This window comes from Mustelus asterias, chromosome 21 (genome assembly GCF_964213995.1).
Source record: "Mustelus asterias chromosome 21, sMusAst1.hap1.1, whole genome shotgun sequence".
NCBI lineage: Eukaryota > Metazoa > Chordata > Chondrichthyes > Carcharhiniformes > Triakidae > Mustelus > Mustelus asterias.
Genome location: NC_135821.1, coordinates 81453667 through 81477647, shown reverse-complemented (window position 1 = coordinate 81477647; position 23981 = coordinate 81453667). Strand labels below are relative to the sequence as shown.

General features: G+C 43.8%; 1 protein-coding gene across 1 annotated transcript in view; it reads left to right on the top strand.

The window, feature by feature from the left end:
* Window positions 1-23981, top strand: part of LOC144509456 (alpha-taxilin-like) — a 119783-nt gene that overhangs the window by 77797 nt on the left and 18005 nt on the right. The window contains exons 5-7 of the mRNA XM_078238358.1: window positions 12927-13121; window positions 15634-15753; window positions 17898-17972. Coding sequence (XP_078094484.1) covers window positions 12927-13121; window positions 15634-15753; window positions 17898-17972 — 390 coding nt within the window. The remainder of the gene's footprint in view (window positions 1-12926; window positions 13122-15633; window positions 15754-17897; window positions 17973-23981) is intronic.

The window sequence follows — 23981 nt, the reverse complement described above, 5'->3', positions numbered from 1 at the left end:
TGGCTGATATTTTTCTCATCCCCATTCTCCTGCCTTTTCCCCATAATCCCTGATTCCCTTATTAATCAAGAACCTATCTATCTCTGTCTTAAATCACTCAATGACCTGGCCTCCACAGCCTTCTGCGGCAAAGAGTTCCACAGATTCACCATTTTCTGGCTGAAGAAATTCCTCCTCAACTGAGGTTGTGCCCTCTGGTTCTAGTTTTTCCTACTGGTGGAAACAATCTCTCCACATCCACTCTATCCAGGCCTCTCAATATCCTGTAAGTTTCAATAAGATTCCCCCTCATTCTTCTAAACTCAGAGTACAGACCCAGAGTCCTCAACTGTCCCTGATACGACAAGCTGTTCATTCCAGGGATCATTCTTGTGAACCTCCTCTGGACCCTTTCCAAGGCCAGCACATCCTTCCTTAGATATGGGGCCCAAAACTGCTCACAATACTCCGAATAGGGTCTGACCAGAGCCTTATCCAGCCTCAGAAGTACATCCCTGCTCTTGTATTCTAGCCGCCTCGACATGAACGCTAACAGTGCATTTGCCTTCCTAGCTGCCGACTGAACCTGCACTTTAAGCTTAAGAGAATCTTGAACAATGACTCCCAAGTCCCTTTGTGTTTCTGATTTTCTAAGCATTTCCCCATTTAGAAAATAGTGTATGCCTCCATTCCTCCTTCCAAAGTGCATAACCTCACACTTTTCCACATTGTATTCCATCTGCCAGTTCTTTGCCCACTCTCCTAACCTGTCCAAGTTCTTCTGCAGCCCTTCTGCTTCCTCAATACTACCTGTCCCTCTACATATCTTTGTATCATCTGCAAACTTAGCAACGGTGCCTTCAGTTCCTTTCAAATCGTTAATGTATATTGTGAAAAGTTGTGGTCCCAGCACCGACCCCTGAGGCACACCACTAGTCACCGGCTGCCATCCTGAAAAAGACCCCTTTATCCCACTCTCTGCCTTCTGCCAGTCAGCTAATCCTCTATCCATGCCAGGATCTTACCCTTAACACCATAGGCTCTTAACTTATTTAACAGTCTCCGATGTGGCACCTTGTCAAAAGCCTTCTGGAAATCTAAATAAATCGCGTCCACTGGTTCTCCTTTATCAAACTTCCTTGTTACCTCCTCAAAAAACTCTTAACAGATTTGTCAGACATGACCTCCCCTTGACAAAGTTGTGCTGACTCAGTCCTATTTTATCATGCACTTCCAAGTACTCTGCAATCTCATCTTTAATAATGGACTCTAAAATCTTGCCAATGACTGAAGTCAGGCTAACTGGCCTAAAGTTTCCCATCTGTTGCCTCCCTCCCTTTTTAAACAGCGGTGTTACATTAGCTACTTTCCAGTCCTCTGCGACCCTCCCTGCCTCCTGTGATTCCTGAAAGATCGCCACCAATGCCTCCACAATTTCCTCAGCTATCTCTTTTAGAACCCTGAGGTCATATGTTGGTCAAGCCAGGGAAGGATGACAGGTTTCCTACGGTAAAGACATAGGAGGGTTTTTGTGATAACTGACAGTTTAATGGTCACCATTATTGGGACTACCCTTGTATTCCAAGTTTATTAATTGTGCTTTTTTACCGTTTAACCCCAGGGAAAAAAACGGCTTCTTTCTGCATGATTTTAAGATTCCGTTTTGGTCGATGTTGCTATTATTCCTGTTTAGTAGGAGCCCTCCCTTCATACATTCAGAGTTACTGTAGCTAATTCATTGAACACCGTTGCAAATTTAGCACTGATATCACATTGATATTAAATTTTCAGCAGCATTGCTATTATTGATGTGACTGATGTTGTAATATCATGCTGGTTGTTACCTAGCTGTTTTCTCCACGTGGAAATCCAATATTGCTGCTAGTCAAGCACCTATTACCAGCTAGTATCCCTCTTTCCTTGCATAGTCAAAACAAAATTAACCAAACAAGTGCTCCATAGTACGGTGAAAAAGAAAAAAGGTAGAAATTTTCCAGAGTACAAGGGAAAGATTTATTCAAATACGCAGATTGGTTACATTTATGAAATAGATTTATAAACTTTAACCTTTTCAATCGGCTTTGTTTTATAGTAGCTTGAGGTGGATTGTTTTTTAACATTTGCCCGAGGGCATTGTATGGTGAAGCATTAGTTGTAAAAGTAAAACAAATGCTGTTGAGTCTTTTGTAGTTGATGAAAAACAGGCAAGTTTGAGATTGTAACAGTATCAGTTTGTGCTAAAACAATGCATCTGATAGTTATTATCGTAATTTATCTACTTTGGCAAAATGTGCCCTTTAGAGTTTAGACAATGTTGATTTCATGTCTTGATGGCTTAAGTTTCAAACCTGTTAGTTTTTGCTATGATGTGTTCATTCTTGGACAGATGTAACATTGCTTTCCTTCAAACTATGGAGTAGTTTGTGCAGTGATTGTATTCAGGTTTGTGATTTAAATTTCTTTATCCGTGGCCAAAATGAAGTTCCGTTTAGCTCAACAGCATCTTTGAGGAGAAATTGAGTCATTTAAGATTATATTCACTGGAGTTTAGAAGAATGAGGGGGATCTTCAAAAACCTATACAATTCTAGCAGGACAAGGCAGAGTAAATGCAGGAAGGATGTTCCCAATGGTGGGGGTGCCCAGAACCAGCGGTCATAGCCTAAGGATAGTGGGTAAACCTCTTAGTACTGAAATTAGGAGAAATTTCTTCACCCAGGAAGTGGAAGTCTTTTCCACAAAGTCTTTGAGGCCAAAACATTGTATATTTTCAAGAAAGAGTTAGCTATATCTCTTGGGGAGAAGGGGATCAAAGGATATTGGGGGGGAAGGTGGGATCAGGCTGTTGAGTTGGATAATCAGCCATGATCATAATGAATGGCAGAGCAAGCTCAAAGAGCTGTAGGTACCACGGCCACTAGTTGTTCACCCTCCAGAATGCCCTGTAGCCACTCTGATATCGTTGATCCTAGCACCAGGAAGATAACATCTCATTGTGGAATCTCATTTGTGCCCACAGAAACACCTATCTATTCCTCTCTGTTGAATCCCCTATAACTACTGCATTCCACACTTTCTACTATCCCATGCAGCAGAACCAACTGTGCTGCAATGGATTTGACTGTTGCTCCTTTCCCCTGAGAGGCCGTTTTCCCCTAACACTATCCAAGGCGATTTATTTGCTATGCAGGAGAATGGCCACTGGAGATTCCTGCACTGCTTGCCTAGTCCTCTTACTCTGCCTGATGGTCACTATTCCCTTCCTGTCTTTGGACTCCTTCTCGAACACTCTTCTCTAAGTGCTTGTGTTAAGAGGGGAAAAGTAGAATATTTAGAGTATGTAGAGTCAGAGAGGTTTACAGCATGGAAACAGGCCCTTTGGCCCAACTTGTCCATGCCGCCCTTTTTTTTAAAAACCCCTAAGCTAATCCCAATTGCCCACATTTGGCCCATATCCCTCTATACCCATCGTACCCATGTAACTAACTAAATGCTTTTCAAAAGACAAAATTGTACCTGCCTCTACTACTACCTCTGGCAGCTTGTTCCAGACACTCACCACCCTCTGTGTGAAGAAATTGCCCCTCTGGACACTTTTGTATCTCTCCCCTCTCACCTTAAACTTATGTCCTCTAGTTTTAGACTCCCCTACCTTTGGGAAAAGATATTGACTATCTACCTTGTCTATGCCGCTCATTATTTTATAGACCTCTATAAGGTCACTCCTCAGCCTCCTACGCTCCAGAGAAAAAAGTCCCAGTCTATCCAGTCTCTCCTTATAACTCAAACCATCAAGTCCCGGTAGCATCCCAGTAAATCTTTTCTGCACTCTTTCTAGTTTAATAATATCCTTTCTATAACAGGGTGACCAGAACTGTACACAGTATTCCAAGTGTGGCCTTACCAATGTCTTGTACAACTTCAACAAGACATTCCAACTCCTGTATTCGATGTTCTGACCGATGAAACCAAGCATGCCGAATGCATTCTTCACCACTTTGTCCACCTGTGACTCCACTTTCAAGGAGCTATGAACATGTACCCCTAGATCTCTTTGTTCTGTAACTCCCCCCAACGCACTACCATTAACTGAGTAAGTCCTGCCCTGGTTCAATCTACCAAAATGCATCACCTCGCATTTGTCTAAACTAAACTCCATCTGCCATTCGTCAGCCCACTGGCCCAATTGATCAACAATTGGAGAGTATTTAGGGTATTTGGGGACAAAAGCGAACTGTAAAAGCGTCTACAAGTATGGAAAAAGAAAAAGAAACGGGAGAATTTATAATAGAGAACAAGAAAATTTCAGAGCAATTAAACAACTACTTTAGTTCTGTCTTCATGGAGGAAGACCCAACTAACTTCCCACAAATGCAAGGGAAGAAGGGTTTTTTGGGTCCAGTATGGTGCCCAGAACTGAATGGAATGCTCCAGATGAGGTCATATGATCTCCTTTCCTGTGTACTCAGTGCCCCTATTAATGAAGCCCAAGGTTCCACATGCTTCTCTCAACATGTCCCTCCATCTTCACTGACTTGTTTTTTATTATTATTCATTTTACGAGGAAAGCACATCACTGCTTGGGCCAGCATTTATTGCTCATCCCTAACTACTCCCCATTTCAGAGATTCAGAGGTCCCCATATTGCTGTGGGTCTGGAATCACATGTAGGCCAGACTAGGTAAGATTTCCTTCCCTAAACGACATTTGTGAACCGAATGGGTTTATACAACAATTGACAATGGTTTCATTGTCATCATTAGACTTTTAATTTCAGATTTTTATTGAACTCAGATTTCACTATCTGCCATTGCAGGATTTGAACCCTGGTCGCTGGATCTTGTCCTGGGTTTCTGGATTGCGAGTCCAGTGACAGTACCACTATGCCACTCGCTCCCCTGTACAGTACAGTTCCCTGAGGCCCCTCTGTTCCTGAACCTCCTTTAGAGTTTCTCACTTTATTTTAAACTCATTCCATATTCATCCTGCCAACATGAATCACCTCCTAAATCTCTGCATTAAACTTCACCCGCCACTTGTCTGGCCAATCTACTAACACGTTTATGTCCTTCTGAAGTACACGACTACCCTTACAGTTGACAACATTGTCAATCTTCATATCCTTGTCAAATTTTAAAATCATGCCCTGCATACCACAGTCTGGTCTTGGATATATATCAGGAAGAACAAGGGTCGCAACACTAATCCTTGGGGAGCTCCACAAAACTTCCCCCAATCTGCAAAACATCCATTTGCCACGACTGTTTCCTGTCACGCAGCCAGTTTTGAAGTGCCACCACAAGTCTGTGTGGTGCTGTATCAAGTGCCTTTTTAAATACATTTGCACTACATTAACATCATTGCCTTTCTCAATCTTCCCTGTTATCTCCTCAAAAAAACCTAGCAATTATTTAAACATGGAGGGGGGCAGTGTCATAGTGGGGGAGCAGTGGCATGGTGGTATTCTCACAGGACTAGTAATGCTCTGGGGACCTGGGTTCAAATCCCACCATGGCAGATGGTGAAATTTGAATTCAATAAAAGTCTGGAATTAAAAGTCTACTGACCATGAAAGCATTGTCAATTGGTGTAAAAAAAAATTTACTTCAGTAATGTCCTTTAGGGAAGGAAACCTGTCATACTTACCTGTCCTGGCCTGCATGTGACTCCACATGCAATGTGATTGACTATTCAATGCCCTCAGAGATGGGCAATAAATGCCGGCCCAGCCAGCGTGCCCACAGCCCATGAATTGAAAAAAAAAGATTTTCCCTCAATAAATGGGGCAGCATGGTGACGCAGTGATTAGCACTGCTGCCTCACAGCACCAGGGACCCAGGTTCGATTCCCGGCTCGGGTCACTGTCCGCGTGGAGTCTCTCCCCATCTCTGCGTGGGTTTCCTCCGGGTGTTCCGGTTTCCTCCCACAGTCTGAAAGACGTGCTGGTTAGGTGCATTGGCCATGCTAAATTCTCTGTGTATCCGAACAGGTGCCAGAGTGTGGCAACTAGGGGATTATCACAGTAACTTCAGTGTTAATGTAAGCCTACTTAGAACATAGGAAAGCTACAGCACAAACAGGCCCTTCAGCCCACAAGTTGCGTCGAACATGTCCCTACCTATAAGGCTTACCTATAACCCTCTATCTTACTAACTTCCATGAACTTATCCAAAAGTCTCTTAAAAGACCCTATCGAATCCACCACCACTACCGGCAGCCGATTCCACGCACCCACCACCCTCTGAGTGAAAAACTTACCCCGAACATCTCCTCTGTACCTATTCCCCAGCACTCTAAACCTGTGACCTCTTGTGGCAACCATTTCAGCCCTGGGTAAAAGCCTCTGAGATTCCACTCTATCAATACCCCTCAACATCTTATACACCTCTATCAGGTCACCTCTTATCCTTTGCTTCACCAAGGAGAAAAGACCTAGCTCTCTCAACCCATCCTCGTAAGACATGCCACCTAATCCAGGCAACATCCTTGTAAATCTCCTCTGCACCCTTTCTATGGCTTCCACATCCTTTCTGTAATGAGGTGACCAGAACTGGGCACAGTACTCCAGATGGGGTCTGACCAGGGTCCTATACAGCTGCAGCATTATCTCCCGATTTCTAAATTCAATTCCTCTATTGATGAAGGCCAGCATTATCTCCCGATTTCTAAACTCAATTCCTCTATTGATGAAGGCCAGTATTCCATACGCCTTCTTAACCACAGCCTCTACCTGCGATGCTGCTTTGAGCGTCCTATGAACCCGGACCCCAAGATCCCTCTGATCTTCCACACTGCCAAGCGTCTTGCCCTTAATATTATATTCTTTCATCCTATTCGACCTGCCAAAATGAACCACCACACACTTATCTGGGTTGAAGTCCATCTGCCACTTCTCCGCCCAGTCTTGCATTTTATCTATGTCTTGTTGCAACTGCTGACACCCCTCTACACTATCCACAACACCACCAACCTTTGTGTCATCAGAAACTTGCCAACCCATCCTTCCACTTCCTCATCCAGGTCATTTGTAAAAATCACAAAGAGCAAGGGTCCCAGAACAGATCCCTGGGGCACTCCACTGGTGACCGACCTCCATGCTGAAAAAGACCCATCTACAACCACTGTTTGCCTTCTGTGGGCAAGCCAGTTCTGAATCCACAAAGCAATGTCCCCTTGTATCCCATGCCCCTTCACTTTCTCAATGAGCCTTGCATGGGGCACCTTATCAAACGCCTTGCTGAAATCCATATAAACTACATCTACCGCTCTTCCCTCGTCTCTGTGTCTAGTTACATCTTCAAAAAATTAAATTAGGCTCGTAAGGCATGATCTGCCTTGGACAAAGCCATGCTGTCTATTTCTGATCATACTATTCCTCTCCAGATGTTCATAAATCCTGCCTCTCAGGATCTTCTCCATCAACTTACCAACCACTGAGGTTAGACTCACCGGTCTATAATTTTCCGGGCTATCTTTTCTCCCTTTCTTGAATAATGGAACCACATCCGCAATCCTCCAGAACCTCTCCCGTCTCCATTGATGACGCAAAGATCATCGCTAGAGGCTCAGCAATCTCTTCCCTCGCCTCCCACAGTAACCTGGGGTACATCCCATCCAGTCCTGGCGATTTATCCAACTTGATGCTTTTCAAAAGCTCCAACACATCCTCTTTCCTAATATCCACATGCTCAATCTTCTCAGTCCACTGCAAGTCTGCACTGCATCTACCAAGATCCTTTTCCACTGTGAATACTGAAGCAAAGTATTCATTGCGTACCTCTGCTATTTCTACCAGTTCTATACAGACTTTCCCACCGTCACATTTGATAGGTCCTACTCCTTCACATCTTATCTTCTTGTGACACTAATAAATAAACTTTAAAACTTTTAAATCCATGCTGGCTTTCTTTAGTTATCCTGTACTTCTCTAAGTGATTTTGCCCCGAACTATTGTTTCCAGAAGTTTCCCTCCCACTGAAGTCAAACTGACTGAGGTGTAGTTGCCAGCTTTATTCTTTTTTGAACTGGGATGTAACATTGATCATTTGCAGTCCCCTGCCACCACCCCTGTGTCTTAAGGAAGACTGAAAGATTATCACTAGTCTCTCTGCAATTTGTAACCTTCCTTCCCTCAGTAACTTGGATGAATCTCACCTGGTCCTGGTACCTTATTAATTTGAAGTAATGATAGCGTTTCTAACACCACCTCCTTGTCAGTTGTGAATTCTTCTAGTGTACCAGTTACCTCCTTTCACACCATGATCTGGGTAGTATCTTCTTCATAGAGTCATAGAGTTTTACAGCACAGAAAGAGGCCCATCATATCTGCACAGCCTTCAAATACTTATCTTTGCTAATCTAATCATACAGCACTTGGTCCATAGCCTTATACGCTCATCAAAATGATTCTTAAATGTGAGGGTTCCTGCTTCTCCCATTTTTTCAGACAGAGTTCCAGATTCCCACCATCCTCTGGGTGAAAATGGTTTTGCTCAAATCCCCTCTAAATCTCCTGCCCCTTACCTTAAACCCATGCCCCTGATTATGAACCCATCTGCTAAGGGGAAAAGTTTCTTCCTATCTATGTTTTCCATCATTTACTACACCTCAATCAGCACCCCCCCCCCCAGCCTTTTCTGCTGTAAGGAAAACAACCCCAGCCTAACCAGCCCCCTTTCATAGCTGAAATGCTCCAGCCCAGGCAGCATCCTGGAATAACTTCCACATCCCTTCTAGCGTGGTGACCAGGACTGCACATAGCTGTAGTTTAAGTAGCCTTTCAAACAGCTCCATGTTAACCTCCCTGGTATGCCTCGGCTAATAAAGGCAAGTATCCCATAAGCCTTAACCACCTTACCTACCTACCCTGCTGCCTTCAGAGATCTTTGGACATGCACCCCATGGCCCGCTGTATTTCCTAGCGTCCTACTCTTCACTGCGTGTCCCCTTGCCTTGTTAGTCCTCTCAGAATGCATCACCTCACTCTTTTCAGGGTTAAACTCCATTTGGCACTGTACTGCCCATCAGACCAGCTTGTCTGTATCGTGCTGTGATCTAAGGTTTTCTTCTTTAATCCAAGACCAGTGTCTTATGCTTAAACAAAAGAGGCTACAAAAGGATGAGGGAGACGTTGGCTAAGATAGACTGGGAGCAAAAACTTTATGGTGGGACAATTGAGGAACAGTGGAGGACTTTCAAAGTGATCTTTCACAGTGCTCAGCAAAAGTATATATCAGTGATAAGGAAGGACTGTAGAAAAAGAAATCAGCCATGGATATCTAAGGAAATAAAGGAGGGTATCAAATTGAAAGAAAATGCATATAAAGTGGCAAAGATTAGTGGGAAACTAGAGGATTGGGAAATCTTTAAAGGTCAATAGAAAGCCACGAGAAAAGCTATAAAGAAAAGTAAGATGGATTATGAGAGTAAACTAGCTCAGAATATAAAAACAGAGAGCAAAGGTTTCTACAAATATATAAAATGAAAAAGAGTGGCTAAAGTAAACATTGGTCCTTTAGAGGGCGAGAAGGGGGATGTAATAACTGGAAATGAGAAAATGGCTGAGGCATTGAACAGGTATTTTGTGTCGGTCTTCACAGTGGAAGACACAAATAACATGCCAAAATTCAATGCTAGAGGGATGGAGTATAAAAGCAGCGAGGTTATGTTGCAGCTGTATAAGGTGCTGGTGAGGCCACACCTGGAGTATTGTGTACAGTTTTGGTCTCCTTACTTGAGAAAGGATATACTGGCACTGGAGGGGTGGAGAGGAGATTCACTTGATTGATTCCGGAACTGAGAGGGTTGGCTTATGAGGAGAGACTGAGTAGACTAGGCTATACTCATTGGAATTCAGAAGATTATAGAAATATGAGATTATGAAGGGAATAGATAGAAGCAGGGAAGTTGTTTCCACTGGCGGGTGAAAGTAGAACTAGGAGGCATGGCCTCAAAATAAGGGGCAGCAGATTTAGGACTGAGTTGAGGAGGAACTTCTTCACCCAAAGGGTTGTGAATCTGTGGAATTCCCTGCCCAGTGAAGCAGTTGAGGCTACCTCATTGAATGTTTTTAAGGCAAGGATAGATAAATTTTTGAACAGTAAAGGAATTAAGGGTTATGGTGAGCGGGCGGGTAAGTGGAGCTGAGTCCACGAAAAGATCAGCCATGATCTTATTGAATGGCGGAGCAGGCTCGAGGGGCCAGATGGCCTACTCCTGCTCCTAGTTATGTTCTTCTGTTCCTCACTATTTACCACATCAATTTTCATGTTATCTGCAAATTTACTGATCGTACCCCCACATTCATATCTAGATAATGAATGTACAATACAAACAGCAAGGGACTCCGCACCGATCCCTATGGTACACAACTGGATACAGATTTCCAGCCAGAAAAACAACCTTCGACCATCACCCTCTGCCTCCTGCCACTAAGCCTTTGTAAAGACAGATGCATAGAATTTGCTTAATACCTCTGCTATTTCCCCCTGCCTCCATGTGCAAGTCCCCTTTTTGCCCTACTCTTCCTTTAGATTCTTTTATTATTTATATACTTACTGAAGACCTTCCCTTTTATCTTCGCTCCAGTTCTCTTTATGCTCTCTTAGTGTTTTCATGTCTCTGCTTCTTCTATATTCAGCTCGATTCTCCATTGTTTCCTACCTGACTCCTGTCATACTTGCACTTCTTCCTTTTCCTCTTCACCTCTATCTCTTGCTGTCCAGAGCGCCTTGGATTTATTTGTCCTACCATTCCTCTTCAAGAGAGTATTCCTTGGCATTTCCTTCAATTTTTTTCTTTGAAAGTAACCCACTGTTCAGCCACTATCTTTTCTACCAACATTTGATTTCAACTCTCTCAACTCCGATGCATTCTCATTCACTGAAGTTGGGTTCCCCAATTAATTATCCCTGCTTTGGAATGTCCCTGGTCCTTTTCCATGGCCAACCTAAACCTTATGATACACTTTCCCATTGATATTTGATCCATTTGGGCTGACTCAATCCCCAGAACCAGGTCCAACAGTGCCTGCTCTCTCTTTGGACTAGAAACATATTGCTGCAGAAAATTATCTTGAACACAGTCTAGAAACTCGTGCCCCTCTAGTTGCTTTGCACTATTCCTATGCCAGTCTATATTAGAATAATTTAAATCTTCCATTTTAATTACTCTATAATTCATGCACCTCTCTGTAATTTCTTTGCATTTTGTTTCCTGTGTCCCTTCCAGTAATTAGTGGTTTATTCACTACACCAATCAATGTTGTTGTACCTTTATCACTCCTTGCTTCTAACCAGAGAGATTCGGTCCTTGACCCATCTAGAACATCTTCTCTCTCCAGTACTATAATGCCATCTTTAATCTTTGATATAGCAATTATGTCATCATTCCATTTGTCAACCTGTGCCTGTAGCTCACCAATCTAATGAACAACTCTGTGCACACTACCTCTGGTCTATTTTACCATCCCCCTTACTCTGACCCATCTAATGACTTGCCTACACTAATCCTGTCAAACTCCAAGTATTCTGTTCAACTTGATACCATCTGATATATCCTCTTTTTCAATTAATACTTCCCCATTGCCAGTTTTTCTACTCTCTACTCTGAATTTCCCCTCCAGTTCCCATCCCCCTGCCTACCACTCCAGCACTTCCACTCTTCCTCCTCCTCTGTGCTGCTGAGGCACCTGTTGGACCATGAACTTGGCTTTGCTACATCTTGCTCATCAGTATCCAAAATGGAAAAGCAGTTAGAGAGTGAGAGCCTTGGGGATTCGTGCACTACCTGCCTGTTTCTCTTAGATATTCTGTCAGTCATCCATTCCCTCATTCTCTGTACTTCTACTGCGATATGAGCACCTTTTCTAAACATGTAATCCTCAACCTTTTGGATACACCCAATCCAGCTGTCTTTCGAGCTCCACAACCCAGAGCTCAAGTTTCTGCAGCAGGTGTAGTCATCGAGGACACTTTGTCTACATGAGTTTCCACATCCCACAGGATATACATGACACACGGCTGAGTCGCACTGACATACCTTGCACTAAAGTGTTTACTGCATTACTAATTTAATTTAATTTGGAATAATTCCAATGTGTACTGCAATTTACTGTGCTTATTAAATGCTAGTACCACCTGCAAATAAAATTTAATTACACATGATTTAGAGGTGCCGGCGTGAGACTGGGGTGAGCACAGTAAGAAGTCTCACAAGACCAAGTTAAAGTCCAACAGGTTTAGTTGGGTATCACAAGCTTTCGCCCACTTGGTGAAGGGGCAGTGCTCTGAAAGCTCGTGATACCAAATAAACCTGTTGGACTTTAACCTGGTCTTGTAGGACTTCTTAATTACACAAGTATGTCTTTGAGATATCTGTTACTTTTATTGTTTAATTTTATATTTACTTTTATTTTAAAGTTTTAGTTCTTGTTACTTCGATCTACCTTAACTCCTTTTTTTGAAAAACTAAAAATCTATAAATTGACATCCCTTTGGAAAGGTGGGTGATGACAGAAGCTATAATTTACCATCCCGAGCCCCTGTTTACCCTTCGAAACTGGGATCCCCTGCAACGCCCCTTTTTGACTGCAAGTTCCACAGTAGAGGGATTCTGAAGCAGTTCTATTCCAATCTGAATTATTGGTGTTCTGCAGACCATTAATTGTGTAGCAGTGACCTTTTCGGTGAATTGCCCTTATTGCGGTGCATGAAGAATCCATCTCCTGCGCGTGATGTTTCTAACAGCCCAAATGAAATTGAGAGTTCTCCATTTATAGGAACAATAATTTTAGCCCTCAGTCCATTGACTGGACTCTGCTGCCTTTATGTCATAGAACAGGAAATGTGCACTTAGTAAAACCAGATCATACAGTTACATATTGTTGTATCACTAACCGGGATAGTGAAATATTAGAATTCTAATTAATGCTGGGAAATATCCCCACAGGAAGAAGGTGTTCAACGAGGAAGAGATGAGGAAGAGAAGCGTAAAGAGATTACCTCTCACTTCCAGATAACTCTGAATGATATCCAGGCACAAATGGAACAGCATAATGAACGGAATTCCAAACTGCGTCAAGAGAACATGGAGCTGGCAGAGAAACTGAAGAAATTGATTGAACAGTATGAATTGAGAGAGGAGGTAACTGGAGCTATAAATCTTATCATGGGCTCAATTGCTGGGAATAAAATAAAGCCTGTAATTTTAATTGTTCAGATACAATTTTGGTGCTTCATGATGTCACATTTTTAATAATTGAAGTTAAAATAATTAATTGCATTGTGTTGCTGAGCAATTATTGGCTCAACAAACCTTGTCTTACAAATGATTTATGCCATTCCTTACCTGAGAGTTTAAGCATTAAATGCAAAGAGAAATGATTGCTAATTCGTCATTGTTCACAGACTGTAGGATCTACGTAGTCCACTTCCTTATTTTCCTGAAGTGTTAAATTATTTTGTCCTGCCAAGACAAACTCATGTAAAGTGGGAGGCTAAGAATCTATTGAGAATATTAAGAATCCTCACAGCAATTGCTTCAGTGTACACTGTGTTGCTGTAGCTAGTTTATAATGGCTTCTTTTTTGTAAAAGTCCATGCTCAAATAGTCCGGATTGATTTGTACAATAGCTCCAGAACACTAATATGCCTGGCTGGAAGATTGAAGGTCCAAGACATTCAATTAAAATACATATAAATTTAACTGGTAGTTCTTGTGTTTGAGATGCATTTTAGATTTTCTTCATACATCAATCTGATACAAATTGCGTGCAGTTCTGGTCACCTCACTATAAGAAGGATGTGGAAGCGCTGGAAAGAGTGCAGAGGAGATTTACCAGGATGCTGCCTGGTTTGGAGTGTCGGTCTTATGAGGAAAGGTTGAGGGAGCTGGGGCTGTTCTCTCTGGAGCGGAGGAGATTGAGGGGAGACTTAATAGAGGTTTATAAAATGATGAAGGGGATAGATCGAGTGAACGTTCAAAGACTATTTCCTCGGGTGGATGGAGCTATTACAAGGGGGCATAACTATAGGGTTCATGGTGGGAGATATAGGAAGGATATCAGAGGTAGGTTCTTCACGCAGAGAGTGGTTGGGGTGTGGAATGGACTGCCTGCAGTGATAGTGGAGTCAGACACTTTAGGAACATTTAAGCGGTTATTGGATAGGCACATGGAGCACACCAGGATGGTAGGGAGTGGGATAGCTTGATCTTGGTTTCAGATGAAGGTCGGCACAACATCGTGGGCCGAAGGGCCTGTTCTGTGCTGTAATGTTCTATGTTCTATGTATCCAAGCGATAATTTGACCAGGAAGACTCCACAAATGGCCTGCAACAAACTATCAAGTAGAAGTTAATACTTGGGGGCCTTGTGTTCTGACCAACTTATATTGTAATTTTAAAGAATAGCACATGGAGCACACCAGGATGATAGGGAGTGGGATAGCTTGATCTTGGTTTCAGATAAAGCTCGGCACAACATCGTGGGCCGAAGGGCCTGTTCTGTGCTGTACTATTCTATGTTCTATGTTCTAATAGCGATTATATCAAATGTGTTATCTTTCGTGGACCAGAATCACACAATACTACAGTGCAGAAGAAGCCCTTCGGCCTATCGAGTCTGCACCGACGCATGAAATGCCATGACCTGCCCACCTAATCCCACTTGCCAGCATTTGGCCCGTAGCCTTGAATGTTATGGCGTGCCAAGTACTCATCCAGGTACTTTTTAAAAGATGCGAGGCATCCCGCCTCCACCACCCTCCCAGCCAGTACATTCCAGACACCGTCATCACCCTCTGAGTAAAAATGTTTTACGTCAAATCCTCCCTAAACCTCCCACCCCTCACTTTTAACTTGTGTCCCTTTGTTACTGACCCTTCAACCAAGGGGAACAGCTGTTCCCTACCCACCCTGTCCATGCCCCTCATAATCTTGAACACCTCTATCAGGTCATCCCTCAGTCTTCTCTGCTCCAGAGAAAACAATCCAAGCCTATCCAACCTCTCTTTATAACTTAAATGTTCCATCCCAGGCAGCATCCTGTTAAATGCCTTGTTCAAATTCAAACTGGGCAGGTCAACTTTGGTAAAGGCAATTGCCAGAGCAATGAACCAGAATATGTGGACATGTTCCTTCTGTCTGCAAAGAACAGGGCTGTGTGTGGACATATAGCATGTGTAAGAGAGCAACACTAGAAGCCTGAGTGATTATCTTAAATTGGCTTTCAGTGTAATTCTTAAACAACCAGGTCCTTGTCCTTTGTGGACAGAAGGAACATGTTCACGCATTGCAACTTTATCAACTAAACAAAACAAAGTTCCTGGTTCATTCCCTGGGCAATGTCATGACCAATCAATGTCGAGCTGCCCAGTTTGAATTTGAGCAGAGCTGGGCAGTTAACTGTTTCATGTTACATTCACCATGGTAACGCTTCCACCAATCTGAGTCCACTTGCCAAACAATCAGCACTCTCTTGTGATGCACTATAAATTTGTTGTTCCTCTGTTACAGTTGGAAAATTGTTGCAAGCAATTCTGATGAGTGCAAGATGAAATGCTTTGGCATGTTTCTTCTTTCAGCAATATTTGGAAAATCACCAGTTGATTTAATATCATTGTTTTTTGAAAACATTGAAACCATAATCTGTTCACAGCACATTGACAAGGTATTTAAGCACAAAGACTTGCAGCAACAACTCATTGATGCCAAACTCCAACAAGCACAGGAGCTGCTGAAAGATGCAGAGGAGAGGCACCAGAAAGAAAAAGAATATGTGAGTTCTTAAATTCTTCAATCTTTTTCCTCCCTCCCTCCCCAGCATGGGTTATTATTCTCCATTCCCCAATTGAATGTGCTGATTCGACAATATGAGGCACAATCAGACAAAGCCTTTCACCAAACTATGCAACAAAATATTTGGAAGGGTGGCTGAAAGCTGGGTCAAAAAGGTTTTGAAGAGAATCTTTAGAATCGGAAAAGTTTAGGGATGAAATTTTGGAGCATCGTGCATAAACTGTTTTAGACACCAATTTTTGCTGTGAAGAGGGTGAAATGCACAAGAGATGCATCAGAGAAATGGGGAGTTTGTGGCAGGTTGGGAGCAATGTGTAGATGCTGGTTAGGAGGAGGGGCCAGGGTTAGATACCTGAGGGACTCCAGAAGTAGCATATGGAAAGAGAAGCTATGACTAGGTAAGACTGGAAATAAGCGAGGACAGTCCTACTACACAGGACAACAGTGGGAACTACATTGAAGAATGATGATGATATGGTTGTCAGCAAAGAAGATGGGGAGGGAAAATGTACCACACTCAATCAGAGAAGATATCATTAGAGATTTTGGTTTGGATTGTTTCAGTGCAGTGGTGGGGGCAGAAATCTAATTATAGAGATTCGACCATAGTTTTGCAAGAAAATGGGATCACAGAATCTTTACTGTGCAGAAGGATCCGTCAAGAACAGCATATGTCTAATCCCATTCCCCTGCCTTATCCCCTTAACCTTGCATGTCCTTTCTTTTAGAGAACAATCTAATTTGCTTTTTGAATACCTTGATTGAAACACCATCTGTGGAAGCTCGTTCCAGGCACCAACCACCCTCTGGGTGAAAATCATTTTTCTTGCATCCCTTTTACTACTTGTGCCAATTATTTTGATTGTGTAATCTAGTTCTTAATGCTGTCTTGAGAGGAAACAGTTTCTCACGATTTGCCCTCTCCATACCTCTCAGAATCTTGAATACCTCTATCAAGTCTCCCTTTAGTTTATATTGCCTCTCCATATTCTTTCCAACAAAATGAATCACCTCACACTTCTCTGCATTGGACTTCAGCTGCAACTCACCCACCAACATGTCTGTCTTTTGAAGTTCATGACTATCCTCATCACAGTTGACAACATTTCCAATCTTCATAACTGCAAGTTTTAAAATCATACCCTGAACAACACAATATCTAGGTCATTGATATATATCAGGAAGAGCAAGGATCCCAACACTGACCCAGGGGAACTCCATTGTAAACCTTCCTTCAATCTGAAAGGCACCCATTTATCACTACTGTTTCCTAACACTCAGTTTCTTATCCAAGTGCCTACTTTCTCTTTCATTCTATCAGCTGGAATTTTGCTCACAAGTCTGTGTGGTACTGTGTGAAACGCCTTTTGAAAATCCACATATACCACATCAACAGCATTGGCCTTATTAAATTTCTCTGTTACCACCTCAAAAAAAACTCCAGTGACTTAGTTAAACATGCTAATGAATCCGTGCTGGTTTTTTATAGAATCCCTACAATGCACAAGGAGGCCATTTGGCCCATCAAGTCTGCACCAACTCTCTGACAGAGCATCTTACCCAGGACCCCCCCCCCCCAATTTATCCCCATAACACCACATATTTACCATGGCTAATCCACCTAACCAACACATCTTTGGACACTAAGGGGCAATTTAGCACGCCCAATCCCCCTACCCTGTACATCTTTGGACTTATTTCCACATTTCTTCATTTCCTTATTATCTAAGTGACTAGTGATTTTGTCCCAAACAATAGTTTCCAGAAGTTTCCCTACCACTGAAGTCAAACTGACTGGTCTGTACTTGCTGGCTTTAGCCTTGCACCCATTTTTGAACTGAAAGGTTTAATTAGATGGGATTATTTGTACTACTCGGAGGATCCTGGCGCCGTAGCCTGTTTGGGTAAAGGAAAGGGTGGCCAATACTCTTTGTGCTCCAACCACATTTGGTGGTCAGTGTATTGTGTGTTCGCGTGTGCTCAAGCTGCAGACCTTGGACATGAAGTGAAGATGGGAAATATACCAAATGGCAAAAGCAGAATATGATTAAAATTTTACCAGAGAACAGGCGTCAAAGGTTCATGTGGATTTGAAGTTTGATTCAGTCTCTTGTCTGGTTTCAGTTGTTAAAGGAGACAGTAGAAAGCCAGAGGATGTGTGAGCTCATGAAACAACAGGAAGTTCATCTGAAACAGCAGGTATGATATTTGTTGATTATTTTATACATGGCTAAATATGTTTTTATTTGCACTTAAAAGATAGGGAAACTGCAGAGAAAATATTAGATTATCCTACTGTATCAAATGAGTAAACATGTGGTGTAAAAGATTAAAATTAGTAGTTGTAAAAGTATGATCACGTGCCCAGTTCCAAATATGTATTCTGAGCCATCAACTGATGCATTTGTTAAGAAGTATTATACAAAGGATATTATTAAGCTAGAAAAAGTGCAGAAAAGATTTACTAGGATGCTACCGGCGAAAATAATCTCTCCCTCAATGTCAACAAAACGAGGGAGATTGTCATCGACTTCAGGGAGCGTGGTGGAGAACATGCCCCTGCCTACATCAACGGGGACGAAGTAGAAAGGGTCGAGAGCATCAAGTTTTTAGGTGTCCAGATCATCAACAACCTGTCCTGGTCCCCCCATGCCGACACTATAGTTAAGAAAGCCCCACCAACGCCTCTACTTTCTCAGAAGACTAAGGAAATTTGGCATGTCAGCTAAGACTCGCACTAACTTTACAGATACACCTTAGAAAGCATTCTTATTGGTTGTATCACAGCTTGGTTTGGCTCCTGCTCTGCCCAAGACCACAAGAAACTACAAAAGGTCGTGAATGTAACCCAATCCATCACGCAAACCAGCTTCCCATCCATTAACTCTGTCTACACTTCCCGCTGCCTCAGCAAAGCAGCCAGCATAATTAAGGACCCCACGCACCCCGGACATTCTCTTTTCCACCTTCTTCCATCGGGAAAAAGATACAAAAGTCTGAGGCCATGGCCAACCGACTCAAGAACAGCTTCTTCCCAGCTGCCATCAGACTTTTGAATGGACCTACCTTGCATTAAGTTGATCTTTCTCCACACTGTCGTTATGACTATAACACTACATTCTGCACACTCTCGTTTCCTTCTCTATGAACGATATACTTTGTCTGTATAGCGCGCAAGAAACAATACTTTTCACTGGATGCTGAAACATATGACAATAAATCAAATCAAAATCACTTGATGGTTTGAGTTATAAGGAAAGGCTGGATAGACTGGGACTTTTTTCCCTGGAGCATAGGAGGCTTAGGGGTGATCTTAGAGGTCTATAAAATAATGAGGGGCATAAATCAGCTCATCAATATCTTTTCCCAAAGGTAGATGAGTCTAAAACTAGAGGGCATAGGTTTGTGAGAGGTGAGAGATACGAACGGGTCTAGCAGGGGAATTCTTTCACGCAGAGGGTAGTGAGTGTCTGGAACGAGCTGCCAGAGGCAATAGTAGAGGCGGGTACAATTTTGTCTTTTAAAAAGCATTTAGATAGTTACATGAGTAAGATGGGTATAGAGGGATATGGGCCAAATGCGGGCAATTGGGACTAGCTTAGTGCTAAAACTTTGGGCCGAAGGGCCTGTTTCTATGACTCTATGAACTCCATGCAAGACTGCTGGACTGGTCATTCAACCATTGTAGCACTGATGGACGTCTATGTCCACACTGCATTTTGTCAGCATTTAGCTGATTGATTAGTGGCTAATTGATGCATTAGACGCAAAAATCACCGTTGACATTTCATTTGGTGCAACAAGACATTTGAACCTTGAATTGATGATTTTATTGGAAAAAATAAACCAGAATCTCCAAACTCAATCATGTAGTTGTCATGTTGCCAATCAAAATGGTTGGTTTTCACCACAATAAAAGTGAATAACTCGGTTGATGTAACACTTTTGGTATATGATGGAAACATTCCGTGTGCATCAATGCTTTCACTGAATACGTAATGGAGAATAGGAAAATTGGATCCTGTGTTTAACACCTGTTGTTTTTATTCTCCTGCTATTTGCTTGCGGAGATGGCAGCCAGGACATACTGCAGAGAAGTGTGAACTTATTCACTTTGGCCATGGCAGCAGGAGAGCAGAATATTTATTGAAAGGTGTTACTTTGTGTCTATCATACGGAAAATCTCCCAGAAATGCTAGACAGCCAAGGGACATGAGCAACTCAAAGAAAGTAGTAAAGAAGTAATACCTGCAAAGTGAAATCTCCTGGACCAGACTAGCTTCTTCAAGAGTGTTGAAGGAGGAGGCTGGAGAGATAGTGAATGCATTGGTGCTTATCCTTCAAAATTCTTACCATTGAAAATAGAAGCAGGAGTTTTGACTCTTCAAGCCTGCTCCGCCATTCATTATGATCATCAAAATTAATATCCAGATCCCACCTTCCCTCCCATAAGGAACATAAGAAATAAGAGCAGGAGTAGGCCATCTAGCCCCTCGAGCCCGCCCCACCATTCAATAAGATCATGGCTGATCTGATAGTGGTTTAGTTCCACTTACCCGCCCATTCCCCGTAACCCTTAATTCCCTTATTGATCAGAAATCTATCAACATGTGACTTAAACATATTTGACGAGGTAGCCTCCACTGCTTCAATGGGCAGAGAATTCCAGAGATTCACTACCCTCTGAGAGAAGAAGTTCCCCCTCAACTCTGTCCTAAACTGACCCCCTTATTTTGAGGCTGTGTCCTCTAGTTCCTGTTTCCTTTCTAAGTGGAAAGAATCTCTCTGCCTCTACCCTGTCTAGCCCCTTCATTATCTTATATGTCTCTATAAGATCTCCCCTCAGCCTTCTAAACTCCAACGAGTACAGGCCCAATCTACTCAATCTTTCCACATAAGCTAACCCGCTCATCTCCGGTATCAACCTGGTGAACCTTCACACAGTACTCCAGTTGCGGCCTCACCAGTACCTTGTACAATTGCAGCAAGACCTCCCTGCTTTTATACTCCATCTCCTTCGCGATAAAGGCCAACATTCCATTTGCCGCCTTGATTACCTGCTGTACCTGCAAACTGAGTTTTTCTGATTCATGCACAAGGACCCCCAGGTCGCTCTGCACAGTAGCATGTTGTAATTTTTCACCATTTAAATAATAGTCCATTTTACTATTATTCCTTCCAAAGTGGATAACCTCACACTTGTCAACGTTATACTCCATCTGCCAGATCCTCGCCCACTCACTTTGCCTATCCAAATCTCTCTGCAGACTTTCCGCATCCTCCACGCAATTCGCTTTCCCACTCATCTTTGTATCATCCGCAAACTTTGTTACCCTACACTCGGTCCCCTCCTCCAGATCGTCTATGTATATGGTAAACAGTTGAGGCCCCAGCACCGATCCCTGCGGCACGCCACTAGTCACCAACTGCCAACCAGAAAAGCACCCATTTATTTCAACTCTCTGCTTCCTGTTAGATAGCCAATCCTCAATCCACACTAACACTTTACCCCCAACTCCGTGTACCCTAATATTCTGCAGCAACCTTTTGTGAGGCACCTTATCAAACGCCTTCTGGAAATCCAAAAACACCACATCCACCGGTTCCCCTCTGTCAACCGCACAAGTTACATCTTCATAAAAATCCAGTAAATTCGTCAAACACGACTTTCCCTTCATGAATCCATGCTGCGTCTGCTTGATCGAACCATTTTTTTCCAGGTGTCCTGCTATTCTTTAATGATGGATTCCAGCAATTTCCCAACTACAGATGTTAAGCTAACCGGCCTGTAGTTACCCGCCTTTTGTACCTCCCATATCCCTTGATCCCTTTAGCCCCAAGAGCTATATCCAATTTCTTCTCGAAATCTCTCAACGTTTTGGCCTCAACTACATTCTGTGGTCGTGAATTCCACACGTTCACCACTTTGGGTGAAAAGATTTCTCCTCACCTCAGTCCTAAAACATTTACCCCTTATCCTCAAACTATGACCCCTAGTTCTGGACATCCTCATCATCGGGAACATTGGGTGGAATTTTACTGCCATTTTACACCCGTTTGTGGCGGGAAAATGACTAAAACTGGGCGTAACGTGGCTCGCACAAATGGTGCCAGTTTTCGCAACCAGTGCGATTTTATGACACCCAGATTTCCAGCGCAGTCAGCCTCTCATCGGAAATGGGCGAGAGGCTGATTTATTTAAATGGTGCTTTATAAGTGTTTAGCGAGCGCGGCGCTCAATCATCCCGGTTCACTTGCCTTTATGGCCTCACTGGGAGAGGTTCTCTCCAGCAAGGAAAACACCATGAATGGGGAACAGTCATGTTGGCCTCGCCACTGGAACTGAACGCCATTAAGGCCCCCCTGGGAGGCCAAGTGCAGGGCAGGGATGCACCTTGGGCAGTGCCTAACTGGCAGCGAATGGGGGCGGCGGTCGGCCCGGGATGGAGGGGGCCTGGCCGCGGTCGGCGTGGGAGGGAGGGGGAGGGGCCTGCGGTGAGTGCGGGAGGGGCCTGCAGTGAGTGCGGGAGGGACCATGCCTTGGGTTGAGAGACCCGGCTATTGTTTGGGGTGGGGGGGGGGGGGGGGGGGGGGGGAGCGTAGTGTAGCTAGATGAGGCTTCCTGCAGTAGCAGAGGCTGACAGCTCGCTCTCTCTGTCAGACCCCTGCTACTTATCAGAGTCATGATGTGGAGATGCCGGCGTTGGACTGGGGTAAACACAGTAAGAAGTTTAACAACACCAGGTTAAAGTCCAACAGGTTTATTTGGTAGCAAAAGCCACTAGCTTTCGAGGCTCTAAGCCCCTTCTTCAGGTGAGTGGGAATTCTGTTCACAAACAGAATTTATAAAGACACAGACTCAATTTACATGAATAATGGTTGGAATGCGAATACTTACAACTAATCCAGTCTTTAAGAAACAAAACAATGGGAGTGGAGAGAGCATCAAGACAGGCTAAAAAGATGTGTATTGTCTCCAGACAAGACAACCAGTGAAACTCTGCAGGTCCACGCAACTGTGGGAGTTACAGATATTGTGACATGAACCCAATATCCCGGTTGAGGCCGTCCTTGTGTGTGCGGAACTTGGCTATCAGTTTCTGCTCAGCGACTCTGCGCTGTCGTGTGTCGCGAAGGCCGCCTTGGAGAACGCTTACCCGAATATCAGAGGCCGAATGCCCGTGACCGCTGAAGTGCTCCCCAACAGGAAGAGAACAGTCTTGCCTGGTGATTGTCGAGCGGTGTTCATTCATCCGTTGTCGCAGCGTCTGCATAGTTTCCCCAATGTACCATGCCTCGGGACATCCTTTCTTCCAGCGTATCAGGTAGACAACGTTGGCCGAGTTGCAAGAGTATGTACCGTGTACCTGGTGGATGGTGTTCTCACGTGAGATGATGGCATCTGTGTCGATGATCCGGCACGTCTTGCAGAGGTTGCTGTGGCAGGGTTGTGTGGTGTCTTGGTCACTGTTCTCCTGAAGGCTGGGTAGTTTGCTGCGGACAATGGTCTGTTTGAGGTTGTGCGGTTGTTTGAAGGCAAGAAGTGGGGGTGTGGGGATGGCCTTGGCGAGATGTTCGTCTTCATCAATGACATGTTGAAGGCTCCGGAGGAGATGCCGTAGCTTCTCCGCTCCGGGGAAGTACTGGACGACGAAGGGTACTCTGTCCACTGTGTCCCGTGTTTGTCTTCTGAGGAGGTCGGTGCGGTTTTTCGCTGTGGCGCGTTGGAACTGTTGATCAATGAGTCTAGCGCCATATCCTGTTCTCATGAGGGCATCTTTCAGCGTCTGGAGGTGTCTGTTGCGATCCTCCTCATCCGAGCAGATCCTGTGTATACGGAGGGCTTGTCCGTAGGGAATGGCTTCTTTAACGTGTTTAGGGTGGAAGCTGGAGTAGTGGAGCATCGTGAGGTTATCCGTGGGCTTGCGGTACAGTGAGGTGCTGAGGTGACCGTCCTTAATGGAGATGCGCGTGTCCAAGAATAAAGGATGTCCCGAGGCATGGTACATTGGGGAAACTATGCAGACGCTGCGACAACGGATGAATGAACACCGCTCGACAATCACCAGGCAAGACTGTTCTCTTCCTGTTGGGGAGCACTTCAGCGGTCACGGGCATTCGGCCTCTGATATTCGGGTAAGCGTTCTCCAAGGCGGCCTTCGCGACACACGACAGCGCAGAGTCGCTGAGCAGAAACTGATAGCCAAG